The sequence below is a fragment of the Ictalurus furcatus genome, chromosome 27 (assembly GCF_023375685.1).
Source record: "Ictalurus furcatus strain D&B chromosome 27, Billie_1.0, whole genome shotgun sequence".
NCBI classification, from domain to species: Eukaryota; Metazoa; Chordata; class Actinopteri; order Siluriformes; family Ictaluridae; genus Ictalurus; species Ictalurus furcatus.
Window position 1 is genome coordinate 12,800,188 of NC_071281.1, and position 16,961 is coordinate 12,817,148.

General features: G+C 38.4%; 1 protein-coding gene across 2 annotated transcripts in view; it reads left to right on the forward strand.

Annotated features, from left to right (window-relative positions):
• The window catches only part of itga11a (integrin, alpha 11a), a 57,598-nt gene that overhangs the window by 25,658 nt on the left and 14,979 nt on the right, over positions 1-16,961 (forward strand). For both annotated transcript variants that reach the window (XM_053617000.1, XM_053616999.1), the window contains 12 exons: positions 1,939-2,104; positions 2,381-2,451; positions 5,470-5,614; positions 7,026-7,174; positions 8,859-9,002; positions 10,331-10,534; positions 10,702-10,832; positions 11,339-11,505; positions 15,384-15,523; positions 15,855-15,965; positions 16,403-16,488; positions 16,584-16,788. In XM_053617000.1, coding sequence (XP_053472975.1) covers positions 1,939-2,104; positions 2,381-2,451; positions 5,470-5,614; positions 7,026-7,174; positions 8,859-9,002; positions 10,331-10,534; positions 10,702-10,832; positions 11,339-11,505; positions 15,384-15,523; positions 15,855-15,965; positions 16,403-16,488; positions 16,584-16,788 — 1,719 coding nt within the window. The remainder of the gene's footprint in view (positions 1-1,938; positions 2,105-2,380; positions 2,452-5,469; positions 5,615-7,025; positions 7,175-8,858; positions 9,003-10,330; positions 10,535-10,701; positions 10,833-11,338; positions 11,506-15,383; positions 15,524-15,854; positions 15,966-16,402; positions 16,489-16,583; positions 16,789-16,961) is intronic.

The following is a 16,961-nucleotide window of genomic DNA, read 5'->3' on the forward strand; positions in this document are numbered from 1 at the left end:
AGTCAGTCTTCTTTATGTTTCTCTCACATTCTATATCTTTCATTTCTCATTGTTATTTTGCTTGTATAAAAGTCTCTGCATGGTTCCAATCCAAATACTGAAGAAAAATGCTAGTGAAATTTAAAAAAAATTCAACATGTACATTTCATTGAACCACAAAATTGCCCCAGTTATATACAAATTGAAGCCCAGAGCAGCTTGGTCAGTGTTAGGCAATGTGAATAATTATCCTGACATAAAGCAGCTAGATTTCTCAATATCCTGTCTTAGTGCTGAGAAGGTACACTTGTAAAACATTGTTTAAAAATGATGTCTAGCACTCTAAAGGGCTCTTAAGTTTCCTCTTTGGGAATCTACAAGGAAAACCACAAGAGAAAGTTATAGTTTTTACTAAATGTCCCAAATACAACAATCCTTGTAAAGAAAACAAAACAAAACAAAAAAAACAACAAAAAACTGCACTGTTACAGAGAGTGTTTCTCATTGGTTCTTTGGATAGTTAAGGGTTCTATATGAAACTTTCTCGACAGGGGCTCTATACAGAACATTTAATAGTTCCCTTAGATGGAGAAACCAAAGAATGCTTTGAGCTGCTGGATGTAACCAAGGTAGAACAATTTGCCATCTAAAAAAACGTTGAGGAAAGTCTGTGAAGTGGGTTTTTTTTTTTTTACTAGAAAAAGGTTTAATCTAGACCTCTTTAGGGGTGTTAATTTTGTCCCTAAGGGACCTAATGCTTTGTATGGTTCTTTGGACAGTTAAAGGTTCTTAGGATGTCTTAATCTACAAAACCCTATTTACAAAGAACCAAGGGACAAGCTGAAAACCTTTTAGAGCACTTGAACAATCCTTTTCTACCTAGACAATAAAACCATCCAAAGCACCTTTGAGAAACTCTTAAATGTAATTAAATCGAATACGCTTAAGAGCTCTTTTGTCCCTCTGGAGAACCCATATAGTTTATGTAGAACCTTCCACCAGAGGGTTAAGAGATCCACGTAGAATTTGTAGAAGCTAAGATAGCTTAACTATCCAACGACCCTTGAATAATTCTTTGTTCTATGAGTACAGGTCTGTGTTTTCTGTCCCAAAATGACAGAGTTGGTGCACCAAGGTCTACTACTGATCAAGACCATGAGTTTAGGTGCTGTCTTTGACAGAATTTGTAACACTGGCTCATTCCCTGGTAGATGAATGTCTAAGCCTTTCTTAAAGATAGCTAGGTTAAAGAAGTTGAGTTAGCATGAACCCTGAGGAGAACCAAGGCCTGTTACTGTTTTGGAAGACAAGGACATAGACAAAACCCTTTTACAATGGTGACCAGGTTAGATTCAATAACTTTCTTGGGCTGGCAATCTATAGTGTGGCAAAATACTAACCCAAATCCACAGATGTCGTCATATGTGGTTATCCCTATCTTGCATGGCCTAAGTAGGATGTCCATCAAACATAAAAGGCACACACCTAAGCAGCAATTGTTTTTAGATTAGGCTACAACTTATGAAGCATATTAGCTTTATGATTTCAATATCCGTTGCTAACAGTAGCGACCGAAGTATAACACACTGAAGGAATTCAATGTTATGTCTTCAAATAGTTAATATTGCTAACATAAATAAATTTGGCCAATATTTGCTCATCTGTTTGTTTGTTGTGGTCAGTGGGGTCAGGGAATTGTTTGCTTTGGTCTTAGCTAGCTAAATGTGCTTGTTCCTGCAGAAAATTACACATGTTGTAATCCTCACTATTAGACAATAATGAAATTAACTTTCAAATTTCCCAGAGATATTGTAGTGGACATTCCCTTATATAGTCTATCACAGTTAAGGTGGCAGTGACCACACCTGACCACCACTTAGCTCTGCCCATGGCTTCAGAATTTCTAATAACCTATGAGTAGAAGTTCTCTCTGACTCTCTCCACACTATTTCTTTCCAGGTCCTTGGCTACTACAATCGCAGAGGAATTGACGCAAAGGCTTTTCTCAAAGAAATCAAAGACATTGCCACTGATCCAGATGATAAGCATTTCTTCAATGTGACTGATGAAGCTGCCTTGAAAGACATTGTGGATGCTTTGGGGGAGAGGATATTCAGTTTGGAAGGTAGCTACAAGGGCACCACACACTGTGATGCTTTATATCAACATTACATTGAAAAGCTGCAGCCTGTAAAACATTCACACCATCTCCGCAATCGGCTGCAGTGTAAATCTCTCTGGAGCAAATCTTAAGCATTCTCTTTTCACGTTGAAATATGCTCAGTGTCATAACTCATCTTAAGATGCTCTAAGACGTAGGCTAAAATGCTGTGTAGGGAGTTCTAAGTCAGCAAAGGAGATCACCAGCTCCCTCTAAGCTCACTATTGGCTCTAATTCTAGGTACCAGTAAGAACGGGACAGCATTTGGTCTCCAGATGTCTCAGGCTGGTTTCTCCACACATGTCGTTGAGGTAAGCATTGCTGTTTGTTTGTCCATGTTTGTCTCTTCCATTCCTTTAGTACACAAGCTGGTTTTTCCACATCTTTTTTTATTCACGTGCACTCCCTAAATTCAGCCTGCTTTCTCTCTGTGGATCTTGAGGTCATCATGATCTATGACTCCCACCCGTCTGTCCCTGATGGTGCAGAGAAGGATTTTTCCAATCCCCATTCCATAAGACGTGAATAAAACAGCCCTGCTTCCTCTTCCCAGGGGAGGAATAGTAGCAAGTAGAAGAGGAAGTGTTTCACAAGAAAGACAGAGAGAATAGCAGGTCTTTTTTCAGCCAGTGCATTTTTCTTTTCGGCCCACAGCTGATAGCACAGTGAGAATCCTTGGCTCACGAGTTGACACAGCTGGCTTGTCCTCGAGAATTCCACACTCCCTACTGTAACCATCAGCAGCCATTCATCCAAAATTCAAAATCCCATTCCAGACTGTACCTGTTGTTTTTTTGTTTTTTTTTTTGTCTTTCCAAATCTTATTGCCAGCTGGAACACTACATATTTTCATTAGTGTCTAAGTCACACTGCTGATGTAACTGCTCCAATTTTCCGATTCATCACCAGAAATGAGACCCAACCTGCTCTAGGAATTATTAGTATATAATCGTTTGATTTTTGTGGGAACAAAATAGATAGGAAAACTGCAGATGGTAAGACTGAGAAGGCTGGAAATCTCATCTGTCAGTAAACCAAATGCCTGGAATAGCACATGCTTCATAAGAAGCCACCTGAATGTTGACAAGAGGGATAATATATTGGAAAGAAACTTTGAGCTGTCTGAGAAAATTGTGCCACAAACGCTCAGATGGTTTTCACTGAAACTGGGAACTGGCCTGTTAAAACATGGCTCTGGGCACACATAGTCCAATGTTCCATGTGGTCTTAATTGCTTATTTATGTTTTTCAGCCATTGGTGATATGATCAAAGTTGAACTCATTACAGGACCAGACAGAGTGTTTAAGTTAGTTTAGCTATGAAACCTTTTGTACCTGGCAAGTGGAATTATCTAGACACTATTGAACAGTTGTCACGCTATAGCAGACAAAAGTCCCACTACATAAAAAAGCTGGGTTTAACTATGCTAATTACAATCTAATAACACCAAACATCTAGCCAAGTACAGTCACTAATGATGCATGAACATCTGAATAATGGTGTAATAAAGCCAGCCAGCTGTTTGCTAATGCCACAGTAATTTTAAAAAAACCAAAAAAAACAATGCAATAGTACTGTTTAATGACATCAGCCTTCTTGTTGATAATCTAACATGAAAATATCCCAACAATGGAGGTCCTCAAATGATTTCTTGTTAGAAAATTAAAATGGGACATTGCAACTCACTTTCATCTAACTAGCCTGTCTACTAAGTATTATGCATCATGAAATTAGATTCCGCTTGATAGTCATCGTGAGATGTCAGATCCAGGCCATTATGCAATGTCATTTCGAAAACTTTGAACACTGTTTGAGCCTTACAGAGTCTCATCTTAATTACAAAACAATTGATAGGACTTTTTGTTTTGTTTTTGTTTTTCCCCCTAAGATCTTAGATAAAGATGCCAGCTATCTATAACTGTATCTGGATTTAGATTTAAACCTGAAGTGGCCCTGGCCATGGTTTATTTAGAATTTAATAAGAACGCTACCACTTTGCACCTGGAAACACTGGAAAAGCCTGGAATAGCCAAGAAGTAAAAAATGTCAGCACTGTCAACACAGTCTGTGAATTCTGGCTCTGACAGTTCCTCAGTTTCAGTTATATCATTCAAATGATGTGTGCAGGACATTTTTAAATTCCTGCTCATGCAGTTATTATTTTTGGTTTTACCTCTTCATGACATTTTCAAATGAATTTTGTTTGTCCAATTTCTCAAAATACAAACGCATTAATGAGTAACCTAATTTAAATCAATATGACCCTGACCAGATAGTTACTATAGATGAATGAGTGAATGCTAAATGCATCATGTTAATGAATGTGGTCTTGCTTTTCCCACAAGCTTCATATCTGATCATTTCCCCATATGAAAGCAAAAACCTTCTGCTCACATGAATTTTTTTTCACACGAAAATAAAACAAACAAAAAAAAAATAGGCATCCTATTTATATCTGTATTTGTACAGTGGTGTATTCATTTTTAGTGACATCCCTAATGCCAGACAGTGGCCATACCTTATTTTGTAATTTGATTGTGGATTTAAGCAGTTGTCCCTGTTGTGTAAATTTTCAAGTTGAACCCAACAGTTCAGGTTCTATAATATTATATAGACATTGTATGATCTATGACTCTTCCAGTCATGGTCCTTATGTATGGTTTGCATTTAGAGTTTGCATTCTTCTCCTCAGTGAAATAAGTGTTTCAACTTCTCACTAAATATCTGAATTGTTTTGAGTTTGCACCGTTTCTATGGAAATAGTCTTCAACACACATGCATGACCTTTCCAAGAATTACGTCCTGGAATAAGTGGGAGAGTTAGTGGATCACTATAATATTGATTTAGAAACTGTTCCAGTGGGTTACAGGGTATTTGTGGTGCTTTGCTATGCAAAAACCACTGGAAAATCTGCAGTGGCCATGCAGCCAGTTGAGCTTTGCTGTTTCAGAGACCTCATGCATGACATACAGCAGCACAAAGATTGTGAAATATGTTTGGGAATGTCAGGAAAGAATTATTTTATGACCTTCATAAGACTTTCTAATGGCAGGCAGTCATATATCTATTGGATTACCATTTCAGTGAATAAGAACTTGACTAAAGATTCATGATTGGCCCTTAATAGCAATTAATTACAGCAATTAGGGCTCAGATGCACTCATAAGTCATTAAAATTAGTTTTATGACACAGGAACTGGCAGCTCAAATGCAAGATGGATGCTTCCACTCTGTCAAAAATCATGGTTCAGTGGCTTGATTATTGAAAAAACAGCAAGCATGTACTGTCAGTGGTTTTCTCAAGTCAATGTCATGGTGTGCTTGCAGGATGGGATTCTTGTTGGGGCGGTTGGGGCATATGATTGGAATGGAGCCGTGTTAAAGGAGACCCGGCATGGTAAAGTGGTTCCACCCAAGTCCTCCTACGCACAGGAATTCCCTGAAGAGCTGAAGAATCATGGAGCTTACTTGGGTAAGGGTTTCTCTCTTCCTCAGCCTGCCAGGACCACTGACTCAGCTATACAATGGATTGACTGAATTAGTATTGTGGGCTATAATGGCTCAGTGAATAAAGTACTAGTGATTGGAAAGTTCAAATCCCATGGCTGTCAGTGAGAACCAATGTTGGGCCCTTTGGCAAAACTCTGAAAGCTCAACCACTCAGCTTTGTACTTGAATCATATTCCTTCTTTTTGTAAGCTGCTTTGGAAATTGGCTGCCAAATTGAAATTTTGGAGAACTGAGCAATAGATGACCTTCAGTAAGGTCAAAACAGCAACAACTTTTTAGCTTTTTTTAACAAGATTTTAAAAATACTTTTAGTTAATATTTTGGTGTAAAACCTACTTTGCATTTTGTGGCATATATCTATAACATTTTTCACAGTTCTGTCATCTGCACTTTTGTGTAATTTGCACTTTGATTGGACAATGTGTTCCTAAATCTTTCCACTTCTACTTTCTCCTCCAAATGCATTCTGTGGAAAACAGATGACAATAATAATGATAATGAGTTAATAATCCACCTCGTTCACATTCATTACACCTGCTACTGTATTTCACATGCACCTTCACTCACTGCTTATGACATGTTATTGATGTGGCTGAAAAATATCCGATCTAATAAATGGAGATCACATCTAGGGGGCATTTTGGACTGATAGGCAGAGATTTTTCAATCTGGCCAGATTGAAATTAGTTCTAAAATCACTTCTTAATAATCGTAAAATGTAAGGGCTTGACATGAAATCAAATAAAGCACATAGTCCTTCATTTTATATAAACATAAACTACCTCATTTTAAACTACCTCAGACAAACTACACGTCCTCCTTTTCTGTATCTTTCTTTCTTTTTATGTTTTCATTTTATTGCACATCACCACTGCTGTTCAGTCTCTTTCTCATTCTTCACTGTTGCCGGTTCTGATTAAAATGTGTAGAAGTATTGACACTCCTTTGTGTAGTTTCTTCACTGCTCCAGCTCTGTCTATGAATTCTGGCATCTTCTACAGACAACAATCTGTCATCACCTCTCTCTCACTCTCTCCCACTCTCCCTCTTTCTTTTCGGCAGTGAAGGCCAGTCTACCCACTCATTATCACAAGCGTAAAGGCCCCATCTTTTCCAGATCTGTGTGTGCCAGGCTGACACTGATGAGAGAATGATTACAGGGCACTAATTGGGTTTACAGGGACTTGGGTCTACGTTCTCTAGAAATGCTTTTACAGCTCAAGAGTTTATATATTTTGCCATTTGATTTTCTAAATTTGCTTCATACACATGTTATTTTTAAATACTACCATAAATTTGAAAGTGGGTTTAATTTTATGGATCTATCAAATTGTATTATATTGATAGCAATGTTTTTTCCGTCATTGTTTCAGGATACACAGTGACCTCAGTGGTGTCAGCGAGAAGCGGGCAGCTGTATGTGGCTGGAGCCCCGCGTTTTAACCACACGGGCAAAGTGATCATCTTCACCCTGAAGAACACAGGAGAGCTCACCATCCTGCATTCACTGAAGGGACAACAGGTAGGAGTTAGCGCATAAGCTAGATGGTGTTTTATTGCTTAAACACACACATGCATTTACAAAGACATCATATTTCTAGTTGTCCAAAGATTTGGAATATTTGGAATTCATATACTGTTTGTCTCAGTTTTTTTTATGTATTACTATATGCTGTATTTTGTCTTCTTAACCCTTGGAGGTCTGGGGCAATTTTGGCTGTTTTTGTATGCTTTTGATTCTGGTTTTGGTGTATGGTTACACCCGTTACAGTTACCAGTTATTTGTATCCTGCCGTATATGTATTCCCTTACTCACCAAGCCTGCACCTGGGTTTAGTTACAGATACAGAAACATTCTTCACTTACGAGACAGTGAAATATGCATAACTCGTTAGTGTCTTGGCATTGCCATAAGTGTTCATTAAAATCTTATAAGCAGAATTATAGAACTCACACTGAATTGTACTAACGCTGTTGTCACAAGGCAATTGTCATTGTTAAATCTTTCACTATGTAAGAGTGTTGTGTATATACAGCTGGTTTTTACAACCCAGTCTCACAGGAAAAAAAACAACAACAAAAGGGTTTTTAGTTTATGTCACGTCATCACCATTATGTGACCCTGACATACAAGAAGCACACTGAGTGACAAATATAGCTGCCATGATGTTCAAATTAGTCAGCCTGGAACGTGCTATTACACAAGCTTAGTATTTCACCAAATATAGGTTACTTGAATAAAGTGTTGTATCAACTTGACATCAAAACATATATAAGCAGTCATTATGAAAGACGGCATGTGTGGGAATAAGTCTTACGTAATCTTGTGCAAAAGACTATACAGTATATTAATGTTATTTAGCCCTATGAACACTAAACCTTAGGTTAAGAGTGACAAATGCATTAACAATTCATATAGAACAAAACAAATCTGGCAAAAATCTGGCAAAATTAAAATTTAACCAATGGGATTAAATAGTCAATGAACATAGTAATGACGCAAAAGATAATGTGCTGTGTTTAGTGTGAAAATCAAAAATCTCATTCAGTAGTGTTATCATCTCTTATTTAGGAAACAATATGCAGTCTGGACTGCACACATCCACAGAACACATCCCATATGCTTCCAGTCACAGGGCGCAATGTAAAACATAGACAAAGTTACACATAGAAGTGTGCATGCATGCACATACACGCATTTGTCTTATAGCTTTTTGAGGACCTTCCACTTTATTATTTACCTTCCACTTTACAATTATTAATGCAGCAAATTAATGCGATACTACACCTAATCTTAACCTCAGTAACCAAAAGGAAACCCTTTGGCTCTTTTAGGTAAAAAAAATAAATAAATTAAAAAAGTTAAAACTGTCAGATATTCCTATCCTGGTGGAGACATTTGTTTTGGTCCGCCAAGATATAAAAACATTCCCACACACACACACACGCATGCACACACTCATGCACAAACAAAGTCCAATCTAATCTATTTGTCAAAGCAATCCATTCTGAGATTGTGTACAAACCTCGGCGCCATATCCATTTGCTTTTTGTGTTTACATATTTAATATGTTTATGTGCGCAGATCATTCAAGGGTCTGTATTTTTCAAATTAGCATAAATGTATAAATTTGAAGCTTGTGTTTGGTGTGTGTACAGTCCTGTGGTTTCACACATTCCAGCACTGACCCTCTTACTGTGTGTAGATCGGCTCGTACTACGGCAGTGAGATTGCAGCGGTGGACATCGATGGAGACGGAGTCACTGATAACCTGCTGGTTGCTGCACCAATGTTCTTCAGTGGAGGCTGGGAAAGGGGCAAAGTGTACATCTACCGCATTACTGACCAGGTAAACACACAACATCATCTTGACACTGTTTACACATGCATGCCTGAGGAGTACTGCAGAGATGCAGCATACTTTTCTTATTTGCACAATTTGCTGTGTTTGGGTGGAAAACTGAGGGCCATTATGGTAAAAATGTCAGTACTCAGTATAGAATTTCTGTATTGATGAGAAACAAAATAAAACTGAACAATTTGAAAGTGTTTCTTCATTAGAATCCCTCGTTAATATCCTCTCATATCTGAGCCAGCACAGACAAACACTTGGCACCTGCCATTTTGTGCCTCATGCCAGCGGCATACCGTGTCTTCATTAGGCTGCAAGTGCACATTGAACTCAGTAGGAAAACTTTTGCTCTTTCAAGCATAATTACCTGCAGCTTGCCAAGCACAAGAGCTTCACTAATAGCTGGAAAAGGCTGGGCAGTAACTGTGGATGTGAAAGAGAGCCGCATACTTTTTTTTAAATTCAGTTCAGGTTTATTTCCGAAGACAGAGAAGTCAGCACGTGCCAAAGAACGATTTGGAGAAGGGATGGTTCATATTTAGTGCAGGTGTCTGTGGCATATCTTTCAAAGCTTCAGGGCAGATGAACAGTTGTAGACGATACATAAATTGCTTTTAACATAGATCTAAAGCATATGTACTTTATCAGTAGACTTGCCCTCAGGTGACTAGTTAGAGATCTATTGCTGTCATCATACAAAAAAAACAGAACATTCTATAGGCTTTATATCCTAAATATATATCAACTAAACCTCAGAGGATTCTTTTTCTCTCCCCATCTACACTATTCGTCTTGCTTACACTCCCTTTTCCTCACATCCCCCCCTCCCCCCTTTCCTCCTTCCAAAAACAAGTGACTTCATGTGCCTGCAGTCGTAGGGCAGTATATAAAAAACGAGAGGGATGATATTCTGAGCAGGAGGAGGGCTGTGTTGGCTAATTGCACGCCCAAATACTTGGCTGACATGTAGTGCTTTTGCTCTGAGAAATTGCACCTTTCCTTCAACCTTTTCCATCTCTTAGGATACTAATTGATTTTAAAGGCACTGTGGATATCATCTCACTGACTTCACTATAGACACACGCTAGAGACAGAGACACTTAAGTGATTATACAGATGCATTTTATGGATTTGACCTTGTCAGTCTTGGTATGTTAATAGTTTTCTCACTAAGAGATCCGTGCACCTAGTATTGAGACATTGTATAAGTTTTCAGGATAGTTTTCACTTGGAGCTTTGCTTTCATCAGGAAGTAGAAATAATAGAGTCTAAATATTTTGGCACTCACCCACCATGGCTCTTAAGTAATTCCTGTATGCTTCCAGCCCCGTTTCATCCTGGAGGGGGTGCTGGAGCTCAGTGATCTGAGTGAGAACGCAAGGTTTGGATCTGCCCTAGCACCAGTATCTGACCTAAACGGGGACTCCTTTAATGACCTGGTAGTGGGAGCTCCATTAGAGGATGAGCACCGAGGAGCTATTTACATCTATAATAGCCAGCGCAACAGGATACTGAGGAAGTATAAACAGGTAGGAATAGTTGATTGTACTTTTTGGTAACAATTGTCATAGATTAATGTCAGAGCATTACCCTTAGGTTAAATTCTCTTCTGTGAATAAATTTGAATTGCTCTGGTATGTCAGGAGATCCCTGTATATTTCTAAACAGTATATCTATTTCTCTTTCTCTCTCATAGAGAATCAGTGCAGCGGAGCTTGCTCCTGGTTTGCAGTATTTTGGCAGGAGTATCCATGGGAAGATGGACATGAATGGTGACGGACTGGTGGATCTGGCTGTTGGTTCTTTGGGTGCTGCTATACTCCTCTGGTTAGTTAATCCATGCCTGGAAAAATCTCATTATTATGATGGCTGATAGATGCATAACACTACAAAAATGATCACATCACAAAACAATATCTGAAAAACACCACAACATTTAGGGAAACAGAAAACATAAATGTTTTCTCATGACGACGGTCAGAGAAAGTGACAATCCTGTTTCTACTGCTTTAGAATAAAGCTGTCATTGACTAGAGTATTTGTCCTAAATACTCTCTCTAACATTCTCTACCCAGTGGTGTAAATTTTGTAGCATGGTTGGATTTGCTTTTTTGTGTTGTGATAATGCTGTGATGTTGCAGATCTCCCACATTTGTTTTTTGTTTCGAGTTCTGATCATCTTAAGGTTTTTATGCACCTTGATCTGAATGGCTTTGTCTGGCTGACAGTGTTGGTACAATATCCCAGCTACAGTATATTAAAACTTCATTTTCAGTTTTTCAAACTGAGGCCACATGTAAACATTGCTAAAGTGCCCCCCCTTTATGTTTCAGGTCTCGCAGTGTGATCCGCATCCATGCCACTGTCCGATTCGAACCCAGCAAAGTCAACATCTTCAATAAGGACTGTCGGCGTGGTGGAAAGGACGTGACGTGTATGTCGGCTATCGTGTGTCTGAATGTCACTGCCAGGACTGTCGTCAAACCCACACAGGAAGTAGGTCAGTCCTCAAAGTTATTTATTCTTTTATGGATTGCTACAGCATCCATACTTCTACAAACTCCCACCTAAACTCCCAGGACCGATTGGCAAGTCCAGACTGACTCTCCACTACATACAGTACCTTTCCCATGAGGTTTACTGAATAATTCAAAGTACTTTCTAAATAATATCAGAATCAGATGGCTAAGCAAGATTTCACTTGCAAGAAATTTTAGTTGGCATATAAACTCATTGGCATATAATACCCCTGCTCATTCATGCAATTATCCAACTATCCGGCATTGTTGTTGGTGCCAGATGGGCTGGTTTGGTTGCTGATCTCCTCAGATTTTTTTGTATACAAAGTTTGATAAAGTGTACACAACATGGTGAAAAAAAACAACAAATATCCAGTTAGCATCAGTCCTGCAGGTGGAAATGCCTTGTTGATGAGAGGTCAGAGGAGAATGGTCAGATTGGTTCAAGTTGACAAGAAGGCAACTAAGTAATTAAAATAGCCACTCTTTACAACTGTGGTAGGCAGAAAAGCATCTCAGAATGCACAACACACCAAAACTTTATGTTAAACCTTTACCTTTAACAGCAGAAGTCCAAACTGCGTTCCACTCTGTCACAGAAGAACATTAATTTGAGGCTACAGTGGGCATATAGCAAAAAGTATATATACTCAGCAAAAAAAGAAACATCCTCTCACATTCAAAACAACATTAAAAGACTCAACAATTGAGACATAAACTGGACAAGTTTCACAGACATTTGTTGAACAGAAATGGAATAATGAGTCCCTGAACAGGGGAGGGGGTCAATATTAAAAGTAACAGTGAGTATCTGCTGGCCTCCAGCTGCTTTAAGTACTACAGTGCATCTCATCCTCATGGACTGCACCAGATTTGTCAGTTCTTGTTGTATGATGGTACCCCAGTCTTCCACCAAGGCATTTGCAAGTTCTCGATCATGTCTGAGGGCACACATGTTTACATGTAATTTTCCACTGCAAGGACGATCAGCTGTCCTTCCTGTCTCCGTGTAGCACTGTCTTAGGCGTCTTACATTACAGACATTGCAGTTTATTGCTCTGGACACATTTGCAGTCCTCATGCCTCCCTGCAGCAGGTCTATGGCATGTTCACACAGGTGAGCAGGAACCCTAGGCATCTTTCTTCTGGTGTTTTTCAGAGTCAGTAGAAAGTTCTCTTTAGTGTCCTAAGTTATTGTAACTGTGACCTTAATTACCTACCGCAAATGTAACTATATATGACTTTCAGGGGGTTAAATACTGTAGATTGAGTAATTGAAAACTGTTGATGCTTTTGTACCCTTTTATTCCCTTTCTTTTGTGTTCATATGAATTATATTACCGTCACCCAGATGTGTACTTGCAAAAGCTCTTCTCATAATTTTTTTTCCACGCAGACTGCATACTGTAAAACTGCAACTATTTGAATCGTTCTTTCGTTTTTATTGACGTTCATGAGAAATCCTTTTTCTTCTGTTAGTGGAGACTGTAACAAACAACTCCTGCTTCCTCACATCTTCTTGGTGCATCTGGGGTTACTAGGAAGAGTTTGCCACATTTTATGGCTTGAAGAATAACAAGAGAAGACGAATGGGTGAATACAGTGTAGGCTTTTGATCATCCATGATCTCTTTGTTGACTCAGGCTTTGGGTTTTGAGGGAAAAAAGCCCTCAATCTGGAAAGCAGATTAGTTAGATTGGAGTGAAACTAGGAATAGTAGATGATATAGCTAGAGTGTAGAATGATGTTGCTTTTGGAATAGCACTAAATTAAACTCTGAAGCAACATATTGTTTAGGTTAAGTGCTTTAATTTCTCAGTCTTACATATTTATTACTTGAGTACATTTTCTGTAAATGAAATATCTTGTCTGGATATAAGTGTGGGTTATGAAGACGACACACTCCTGTGCTGTGCTCTAATTATTTTTTAGTGTTTGTCTTTTAGATATTGCTTTCCAGACACAGTACTCTGTGCTTCTGTCTGACCAAAGCCAGAAAGTCAATTATCTTGTCTAAGTGCAGTCAGTTACTAAGTGTGAGAAGCACAACAGGACCGTGAGAAAACACACTTGTTTCCTCAAGGCAGGTCTGCTTACCATAGTGCTGAGTGATTAAGGCCGGTGAGGCCCACCCGCAGTCTGACGCTGACATTCTGATTACAAATTTGTTGCAAAATATGTGAAGGGTCAATCACATTTTAACCTCAGGTCCTAAAGCTACATATGGTTTGGGTTAACCAGTATGACCTCTGAGCATCCCTATCACATTCGTCATTAGCCTGAGACAAAGAAATGGCAGCAGAGAGATGTCACATTTGGCTTGGAATGGACAGCCAAGGCAGTAAAAGTTGCAGCACATCTTGTTTGGGTTTTCCACTGATATTTTGTCTGATGCTAATTCTCTTCAGATTTACAGAAGAGTATGGGTTGATTTTGAGTACAGCTTTATAGTCTGCTTTGTGTTGAAATAAATGATTCAAGATTTATCACTTTGATTACTCATTTGGTGTATAATCTTGTAGTGCATCTCTCCTCCTTATCTGATTCTAATTTGCATCCTTGTGTCAGGGATTTTTTTTAAACTAACTCTGCTATAAAGTTTAACAGAGTCACAGAATAAAAGCAGAGTGATGGATGGGGGGCAAGACACCGACAGTTATCCACTCAATATCAAGATACATTAAAGGCAGTTTTTCCATGTAGTCACTGAAGCTCGCAACAAACAGATGCTTAATTTAGCAAATACGTAAATAGTATTTACTCCATAAGCTGTAAATGCTTTTACATCATGTGTCAGTGGAAGATTCATTTTTAAGTCTGCATTTGAGACTTTAAACTCACAGGTTTCAGGTCTCCTGAGTATTATTCATCCCATCACTACTGGCCTTAAATGACAGTTTATTATAGCCATAAAATACACTGTTGTGCTCTCTGAGTTTGGTGGAGTTAATCATCTAAGCCATGGATGCACCTATTGTGCTCACGTATGATGAACCAGAATTTGCACAAATGCCTGAAAGGTACAAATTGTTGTTTTGTGAGTGTAGACAATTATTTCAATTTCTGCTTGTGGTAGGAGGAGGGTCTATGAAACTGTAGTAGATGGAAAGAATTCAGACATTGTACCCTGGAGATCATCTTAAACAGAGATCAGAGAAAGGATATAAGTGTGGATCCAACTGTAGAAGTAATGGAGCATGTGGAATGATGGCGAGCTTAACCAGTTATGGATGTGCAATTGTGTCCGCTATAATGTGTAGAAATATACAGAGGCAGTAGAAGTGCCCTAATACTTTATTAGAGTAAAAGTGCATTTAGTCAATTAATAAATACTCAGGTAAAAGTTGAAATACAGCTTGGAATTTTTCACTCAAGTTAAAGTAGAAAAGTATAAATGCTTATAATGTATAAAAGTTCAAGAAAGATTCACAAAATGAAAAAAGGTATCTATTTCAAAACACACTGATTTTAATTACTGAATGCTAATTAGTTATGCTTTGACCGAGGAACATGGGAAACCACTAGCTAAGGCTAACTAAGAACACCTTTATTCCTAATCTCTCAAATGTCAGCAAGCATGTAAAAACTCTGATAAATGCTACTGTAAGAGTAGAAGTGTTCACAATGCAAACTCCCTTGATACAGTAAATATAAACTATGCATAGATTTATTAGGAATTTGTTATTAGGATTAATTTATTAAATAAATATTTTTCAAACTTCAGCTTATAACTTTAAAATGGAATATATAATTATAGAAAAATGTAATGATGTAGAGTTTGAAAATGTAGTGAGTACAAAGTACTGACCTGATTGCATACTTAGTAAAGGTAAGAATTGCTGTCTCCCCTTCTCTCTAGGTCTTTGGTACAATACCTATATTGAGGAGAAGCGTTTTAACCCTCGTGCTGTGATGGATGATTCAGACCGGCAACAGCCACAAAATCTTACTATGCTTCCTGGAGAGGAGAACTGTGATCACATCTACTTCCACGTAATGGTAAGCCTTATACACATTCCAAATACTATTAGAGCATTGTGAACTAGATAGATCGAGCCCACCAATTGAACATCACTTCACATGTAGTTACTTTAACTCTAGATTCTCCTGCCAAACCATATATTTAATGCCCTACTGTCCAGTGCTATGCACTTTGTAATCCAGACTTTGTAGCACAGAAGAGCTTTGAGTCATGACAGCTGGCTATAAGAAGATCTACTGTAATAGAAATGAGGGCCATATACTGTAGCTTCATTTCCCAGGCTTTAAATAAAAGACTTGTGTGTTGTATTGTGTATTTGAGTCTATATTGTTTCGTTTACTATTCAAGGAAACAACAGACTATGCCAGACCCATCATATTCACAGTGGAAACAGGTCTACAGGATCCAGAAAATGGTCCCACACTAGATGATACCTGGCCAACTACAGTCAGAACCCAGGTTAGTCCCTGCACTCTCTAATACTTGCAAATTGCATGAAAAGTTATGAGGTTAAGGTTCTAACTAAGAGTGGGTTTATCTTTCTTACCTTTTTATGACTTTAAATGAATTAATGAATTAGGCCCATCTTTTGTGCTCAAATTTGTATTTCTTTTTAATGAAATCAGATTCTTAATTGTATTGCATGGGTTTTTACCCATAGCATGTTTATGCAGGTAATTCTATTAAGAATTAACCAAACTCAAGAAGAAGAACCAAACTCAAAAAAATTATTATTCAATAAGTACAGAATGTGTTGAAAATATACAGGATTTTTGGCATGACTGAATAGGAGTTCTCACTCAGACCCTTAAGCAGAAGTCTGGACCTACTGGCAGGTCCTATCCTACGGAGATGTTTATGTTCCATAATCCACTGCATTTGTGTTTTTACTGAAGCTTCCTTTTTGGAATGGCTGTGATGAGGATGATCACTGTGTTCCAGACCTGGTGATACAAACACAGACTGACCTGATCAGCCGCAAGTACGATCACGTAAACCACCCCCCATATAACCACAGACATACAAAACATATCAGTTCCAAAAACGTCCTCAGACTCCATCTTTTCTCTACATTAGGCAGTTCTGTGGACAAGTGTTTCGAGTGGGCAGTGCGTTGTGCCTTAGCCAGTCTGAACCTGAAGATACTGAGCGTGTCATAGAGGCATCTAGGAAGAAAATGGTAGTGGATGTTCGTTTGGAGAACCGAGGAGAAAATGCTTATGGAGCCCACATCAACATCTCATACTCCAGAAACCTACAATTCTCCAGTCTTATAGTAAAGGTGCGATGCGGTAAAGACTTAAAGCTGTGAAACACAGCCAGCAGTTTGTTTTGAGAGAAGTAGAATTGCAAATAATAAGTGCATGGATTAGCAACAGGTAAAAGTAATAATAAGGCTACTGTCGCAGCAAAACTACTGGTAGTCAATCATAAAGTCTGTTTAATATATTTCCA